The 8026-nt window shown below is 35.6% G+C and overlaps 1 protein-coding gene across 1 annotated transcript in view; it reads right to left on the reverse strand.

Moving 5' to 3' along the window:
* The window catches only part of COL21A1 (collagen, type XXI, alpha 1), a 74482-nt gene that overhangs the window by 40634 nt on the left and 25822 nt on the right, over positions 1-8026 (reverse strand). Inside the window, exons 10-14 of the mRNA XM_009999271.1 lie at positions 5931-5984; positions 4974-5027; positions 2389-2442; positions 1571-1624; positions 4-36 (exon numbers count right to left, since the gene is read on the reverse strand). Of these exons, the coding sequence (XP_009997573.1) occupies positions 4-36; positions 1571-1624; positions 2389-2442; positions 4974-5027; positions 5931-5984 (249 nt within the window). The remainder of the gene's footprint in view (positions 1-3; positions 37-1570; positions 1625-2388; positions 2443-4973; positions 5028-5930; positions 5985-8026) is intronic.

Raw genomic sequence — 8026 nt, forward strand, 5'->3', positions numbered from 1 at the left:
TGGAAAGCCCATATCACCTTTTTCTCCTTTTGAACCCTGAGAAATACAGCAAATGAAAAGTAAGTACTGTTCAATGTTTATGCTGCAAAGTAAGTATATTTAACCTATAACTCATGTATGCTATTTCTTATTTTGAAAATGTATGGAAGATCTGCTTTTTCTTTAACACATGCAGTGGTTCATTAATAATTACTCCCTGTTACAGGAACTTAATTATTATCTAAAATATAGAAATGCAAACATAGACCCTCTTTCAAATTGCTTAAAACTCTAGACCAAAACATGCAAAAACTCTAGACCAATAAATGCAGAAAGAAAATATAAGGACAAGTGAAAATGTAACTGTCAACATTGGATGACCAAAAATATGCCCTTGGAAATAAAAATATTTACATACAAGCAGCCTTTATATAAATTATATATTAAAACATCTCTCTTCTAGGCCTCTGTCAGTCTCAACTCCATTTGCCTCCTCTCTCACTCTTCCTTTCAGTTAAATGGTTCATTCACACGTCTATGTATTAAAAAGCACAAACTTCTTTGCAATAAATACCACACATTAAAAACATCAACATATTTGCATAAAAAAATAATTATAAGCATTTTTTATTATGTTAAAATCAACTACTATCAGAAGGATTAAGAGAGTTCTCAAAATACCCAGAAAAGCAGAGCATGAATGCAATATTTCTTGACATAAGTATATCCACTAAGTTCAGTGGAATTTTTTCTCAGTTCTTAAATTAACTGCAGAAAGAAATCCTCTGTGAATACACCTACTATAAAAATAAAAATTGTATTGTACTGTGTGCAGGTGCCCCAGCACTGGCAACAGGGCTACAGGGGAGTGTCTGTGAGGAGAGGCCCCAGGCCAGTCACAGCTGATTCCAGCCAGTTCCAACCGACCCTCTGCAGAGCATGGCTGAGCCCCCCAGCCAAGGTGGTGATGCCTTGGGGAAATGTACTTAGGAAAGGGCAAAAACATAACACAGGCAAAGCAAGGACTGTGGGAAAAAAAAGTGAGATAAAAACTGCAGACACCAAGGTCGGTGAGGAAGGAGGGCAGGAGATGTTGCGGGAGCAGAGATTCCCCTGCAGCCCATGGAGACCCTATGCTGGAGGGCATGGAGGACCTCACAGAGGACACATGCTGGAGCAGGAGAGAAGAGTGAGAAGGAAGAGCAGAAAGGAACTGGTATGGACTGACCACCCCACCCTGCTCTGTATTCCCCATCCCATGAAGAAGTGAAGCTGAGCCTGGGATAAAGCAGAGTGAGGGGAAAGCATTTTTAATTTCTCTCTTTGTTTCTCACTATCAGAACCTATTTCAGTTGGCAATGAATTAAATTCATTTTCTCCAAGTCAAGTCTGTTTTCTCCATGACAGTTAATTGCTAGGTGATCTCCCTGTCCTTCTCTGGACCCACAAGCTTTTCCATCTTATTTTCTCACCCTGTACTGTTCACAAGGGAGAATATAAGTGGCTGGGGGGCATCAGGCAGCCGGCCAAAATCACAGCACACAGATACCAATAACATTTTGCTTTAATTTATGATTATACATTTACTTGCCTTTTTTCCATATATTCCTGGCACTCCTTGGTCTCCTTTAGGACCTCTTTCTCCCTACACAAGAAGTGTCTGAATAAGGTGATTTTTTATATAGTAGTTATATACATAGCTATACAAAGTATACATTCATAGCAGATGTAAAATGAAGGAGGCAAAGAGCTCCATCTGATATAAAAAAATATGCTCAATACAGTAAATGCAAATAATGAATTTTCCAAGTTCTCCTAGAGGAGAAGCCCAGAGTGTCCAACACTGCTGGTGAGACACTCCATAGCTCACAGACTTCTATTTCCAGTGGAAGGCACTTTGAGTTTTTGGTCACTTCAATATAGGCAGGTATCTAAGTGAAAATTAAGCTCTTTGAAAAGTGCTGCACTCTTTCGAAAACCTTATTTGAAAAGTTGAATACAAAAATTTGGAAAAACTTAAGAAGCAAATTCAGTTGCGTACCAACACAGAAGAGCAAAAGACGGTTGATGATGTTTTGAAGAACATACGTATGAAAGAAACTCATTGGGTTAGACCAGAACTATCTAAGCAGTTGTAAAATCAAAATTCAAATTAATACAGAATGCCATAAAACAGAACAATTTTTTTTTAAAAACCCACAAAACAGGTGGTTTCCATTCCTTGATATGTACAAAATAAAGTTCTATGGCATGTACCTTCCTTCAAGTTCAGCATCATATGTATTAATTTTATGTTGGTCATCAAATAGACTGATATAATATTGTATATAATCTTCTTTTTCCTTTAAATTAAACTATAGAGCAAGCTGAAATATATGAATATTGTAACAAAAAATATCGAATTGCAACCTTTGGTGCTGGCATTCCATGTAACCCAGGAAAGCCAGGTAGTCCACGGTCACCCTAAAAGAGCAAAGATATTTTAAATCCTTATGTCTAAAAGAGTAGTTACGTACTATAGTAACATTCATATTCTCAATAATTAACAAACTGTCGAAAGACACATATCACCATATAAACTACACAACCTTGGTATGCTGACCCATGAGAGTCCACTGATCTTTAAACAGGATTCAATACATAACAAAAAAATTAAACTATCACTAAATTTTTTATCATATACTTTACTGTAGTCTCTCAAAAAGGCTTATGGAGGTTCAAAAGTAGAGATTTATCTTTGACAAGAGGAATACAAGCTTTGAAAAGAGCTCTGAAAAATCTCTGTAGGAGCTGTGATAATTCTTCCATCCATTCCTAATTCCTGAAGAATAAGGGAATTCCCTAAATCTGTTGGTACCTCTTACTGAAAAAGTCAAAGACCTACTGACCTTATCCATTTTCTCACCAGTTTACTCTGAATGAGTGAAATATTAAAAAAAATAAGGTTATAAGTACTTTGTCTTTAAAAAACCCATGCAAATTAAAACAAAATACACAGACAAAACAGCTTTGGCACATTGACAAATGAGTTCTCATTTCAGTGGAAGAAAGAATCCACTTGGGTAAAACAGCCTGTAATTGAAAACAGAAGCTGAAACACGAGTTCTTTTTGTTGTCCTCACAGGTGTCAGGAATTTCAGAACTGTTAGTATTGGTACTAAAGATCTTTACCTGATAATCTGTCTTCAACCTCCCTTGAGTGATTACAAAAGGCTAAATTATAACTTGGCACTACATGACTTGAAATAATGAAAACAAGTTTAATTCCTTGTTCCAGTAGACCTACTTTGCTCAGAACAAAGAGGCAATCACAAAATCACTTTTAGACAATCACCATTGTTTTCTCTCTGTTGATATCTAACTTTATATTGAGCAATGTATTTTGATTTGTTTAATATCTTTCTGTCGTAAAGCAGGATTATGCTCAGGAAGTTCTTTCATATAACTTATCAAGTTCTAAAACAAAGGGTAAAAGAAAACACGTCTCAGTGGTATTTATTAAAACTGTTCATGTTTAAGCACATTCAGAGGAGCCTGTTACATGTTCACAGAAGACAGGAACCCTACCACAGGAATAGTAGTTTGTGGGTTAATGCTATCACAGTATCTCACAAGAAATAAGTACTGAAAAGGCAACATAATAGAGTTTTAAAAATCATCAAGGTTTATCAAAGTAACACTTCATGCATCCTTTTCTCCTTAATGAAGAGAATGGAGAGTCAATTTCAGCTCAGAAGTGGTGATTCAGTTATTGGATAAATTAGAAAAGGTGGCAAAGTACACAAAAACTTTACAAGTAATGGGATGAAATTAAGAGCTGAAAATTTGGGCTGAATCATCAGGAAAAATATTCCAATGGCAAGACCTATTTTATAATGGAAAAGTTTTCTAAAACAGTGGTGGAAGCCCTGTTTCTTGGCACATTTTAAACAAGGCTGGATTAAGCATTAGGAAATATTCTGTGTCACAACCCTGTCAGGAGAATAATACAGTTTTTCATCACCACTATCTTACTTTCTGCACATGGCCCAATACTGACTGATTAATTAGATTAACATCTCAGATCAATCAGATTAAGATGCCTAAAGCACAGAACAAATAAGCACATTTTTCAGCTCTAATCTTGCATTTGAGAATTCTGCTGAACAGTGATGAATTTAAGAACCTGCTTTAATATTGAGAACTTTAGAAGAAGGAAATTCTACAGTAAAATCTATCTGGAAATCAATTGTTTGTTTTTAAAAAAAGACTTTGAAGTTTTAATAAATCAAACCAAATTTTTATCACAATCAACTTAGATCTCTTCTAAACACAGGGCAGAAGTGTGAAAGAAGGATGGACACATATTTACATATCAATGAGACTTGCCAATAGCCAATGGCCAATGGCTAGTTTATTCACAGTGTATACTGGAGTTCTGGATTCAAGTTTATGTTGATTACCAAAAGGGTGTTATATATAAGCTGCCACATCTGTCTGCAGCGCTAAGCTACTGGATGCACCTCAGCTACATTTTTTCCACAAAAAGCTTTGGTTTCAGTTAGTCAGTGTTTTCTGATAAGAAGTGCCACCTGAAATTTCATATGTAGCTCATCTGGATGTAAAGAGAAAAAGTATGAAAAGAGATAGAAAAAAGACATTCTGACAGTTGTCTGTATTGTGCTTCTAGGTACCCATATTCAGACATGTTTGCAAATAGAAATTGTTCAGTGCAATAAAGGTATTAACAGCAGTGCTAAAGCCTATATAAACTTCATTAAATTAAACAGATCAGATTCACAATTGAAGTAACATTCTAAATTTAGGATTCTTATTCCTTCTTTATTATCTTTTTAGTACACAATTCTCACAGAAGCTTCATGTTAAAATATTGATGCTGTGAATTGTACAACCAGAAATGATAAATGGTAAGAGTAAAATATTTTTATCTATTACTCTTCTTTTGTGGTTTTGTTTTGGTTTCTTTTTTGGTTTTTGTTTGTTTTTTTTTTTACCTTAGCCCCATCTTTTCCTGGCTCTCCCTTGATACCTGGTAAGCCACGTGGTCCCTAAAAGAGAAAAAATTAAAACCAGCTCAAATACTAATAAAATCTGATGCAGAATAAGACACAGAAATGTAATACAACAAGAGCAATGACTAATGTGTCAGCTGCTTGATCACAACATTTTGGTAACTGGATACAAAAGCAGAACCAAGCATGAAATGTATCCAGCATATATGAATATAGCACACTATCACAACCTTGTTCCCACTTCAGAACACCAAAACAGTTCTTTGATCTAACCAAGGACCACCCCAGGATAAATGACATCACACAGCCTGTACTAGTCCAGAAATGTTCTCTTGCTTTCAAATGTTGATCAGATAGCCTTCACATATGCCATGCTGCAGGCTCACTCTTGGCCCCAGCATGCTCTCTGATATTTAATTCAACACATTAATAAGTCCTCAACTATCCAGCTAGACTGGATCATCCCAAAAGTAAAATGCAGCACAGGTTTCCAATAACTGTCCCAGTAAGCGCTACTCAATTAATACAACGAAGAAACAAATAATTCTCCTCCATCAGTCTGGGCTTTATCTGAAACCTTTTTTTGGACATGAGAATGGTGGGCAATCAATCACCATGACAAAGCTTCAGATCACTGTAACTGATTCACATAAAAATGGAAGAAACTACTTTTTGGCTTCTGGATCACGATGAAAATGCCTAAGGCCCAGCTGAGCCCTGCTTCTACAGGCCTTACCTAGCAAGGGTTAGATACATGCTCCATGGTCAGCCTACCTACAAATCCCAACATAAGTTCCAAAGGAATTCACCCAATGATGGCCCCTGACTCCATTCCATCCCTTTAGGCCTTTTCATTCCCCACACCTCAACAATGGATACTGGGAGGGAGCTGGGATTTGTCTCAGATTTACAAATTCTAGGAACAAAACAAAAACTTACTTGAACCCCAGGAGTTCCTGGGATGCCTGGAGTTCCTGCTGATCCCTGATATCCCTAAGGGAAAGAAACCAAGACTGTAATTTTTCCTAAGCCATATATACAAATTTCCAAAAACCTAATTAAGGAAAACACAATCCCCCTGGTACCTAGAGAACTGTTGTCATAACCCTGTCATTTTTGGTCACAATTTCAGTAACTGCTACAACCATCACACATTTGAGGTTTAGATTTCAGCTTTCAAGCTTTCATCTCTGCATCGGAAGTTTGCAGCCTGCAGACTTTATGCTAAAATCCTTTGGTTTAGAATTATGACTTAAGAATATTAAAAGCCATATTGCTTTATTGCCCATAAGAAAAGAGAAAAAAATAAAATAACAACTTAACTGACATATATAGATACTTTTTATTCCCTCTCTCTTTCAAGAAAGGTAGCTGAAAAATGACAGGACTTTTGAAGGCTTACTTAAAGTTACAAGAATAAACTATAACAAACAAGGAGTGTTCTAATACACTAAGCAGCTAGTTTTATAATCTCCCTAAATAATAAAAATGCCACTCTCAATACTAAGCACTTAGCTATGAATTTGAAGGTATATAACAGGCTATGCAAGTAAAAAAATAACTTGAATGACTGGGACTAAAAAAAGAAATACTAAATAATTCATGAGTTGAAAAAAGAATTGCAGAAATGCTTTACTAGGAATCTACATTGGCAGAACCCAAGAATCTTTATAGAACCCAAAATATATGCCTGAGGTGTTTTTGTAGATTGGATTCAATGAGTACAGCAAAGATAGGTAATATTTATGCAAAATTAACAAGTGCTTTAACAGAGGCAAGTAACCGAAGAACAGGAATTTTAACTAGCTCCATTAAAAACACGTTCCCACAGACAAAAAGAGCTACAAAGAGAGGGTTTTTTTGACAAAAGATACAAAACAAGAAGATAATTTGTCCTATAAAACCCTGAGGCTGTTTGGCTCAGACCTTTCAACAAGCAGCCCAAACTAAATTTGATAAATCCCATAAAATGGACTATCCAATTTCAAATACCTAGATTTTGATCTTAATTTGAACTGAAAGAACTAATGTTCCTGTTTCTAAATGAGTTTCAGTCTTAAAAACTTAGCAAGAAATTTAATGGATGGATTTCCACACTGATAAAAAGGAGCTAACAGAACCTTTTCAATACAAGGAAGGTAATGTCTATGTCTGATTTCTTCTTAAAATCAGTCAGAGCTTCCTGGGAATAATAAACAGATATTGTTTTATGGTTAGATACAAGAGAGTACTTGCTGTGCCCTCGTCCCAATAGACATTTGAGCAGATGCCTGAAATGACAGCTGGTAAGGCTTAGTATAGAAGCAAACAGAATTCTAGTTCTCTGTCATACATGGATCCTTTATCAAGCATTTCACTTTCAGTGCTCAAGGCAGTTCTAGGAAAATCAGCTTTAACTGTAAATGGTGTAGCATTCCCAGATTGCTAATAAGCCTCCTGGGTAGCTGAAACAATTCCCCAAGTCAAAAAATGCCTTTAAAAGTTAACCTGTATTTCTTCTCAAAGAAAAAAAAATTGGAAAAAAAAAAAAAGAAAAAAGGCAAAAAACGTTTGTATGATTTCCTGTCGGATATAATTCTATATAAATAAAACTTTATTTCACAATTTAGATCTCTGAAATGCAATTTCCCTTTTTTCTTCTTCTAAATCAGTAGGGGAAGAAATACAGAAGGACAATTTCCTGGCTGAACTGAATTTTAAAATTCATGAGATGAATGGAGGATAGCAAGAGTTTTCAGCTTACAAAATGCATATTTAGCTCAGAGCTAGATCTTGTAATGTGATTTCAGAGCAAATAAAACACATTGTCTATATGTTTGTTTAATAGAAAGCCGGAACAGAGAAGATTCAAAAGGAAATTCACAGAAAGTCACAAAAATGAGAATCAGTCTGGTACAAATACCGTAGCAATTGTTCGGACAAGTTAAAAACACCTTCTCTAGAGAACAAAAACTGGCTTTCATAAAAACTGAGCATGTCTTTGTATCACTAATCCTTTTTCAGTACAGATCATCAACCTATATGCTAATGCCTAC

The sequence above is a fragment of the Chaetura pelagica genome, unplaced genomic scaffold (genome assembly GCF_000747805.2).
Source record: "Chaetura pelagica isolate M959 unplaced genomic scaffold, ChaPel_1.0 scaffold90, whole genome shotgun sequence".
Classification (NCBI taxonomy): domain Eukaryota; kingdom Metazoa; phylum Chordata; class Aves; order Apodiformes; family Apodidae; genus Chaetura; species Chaetura pelagica.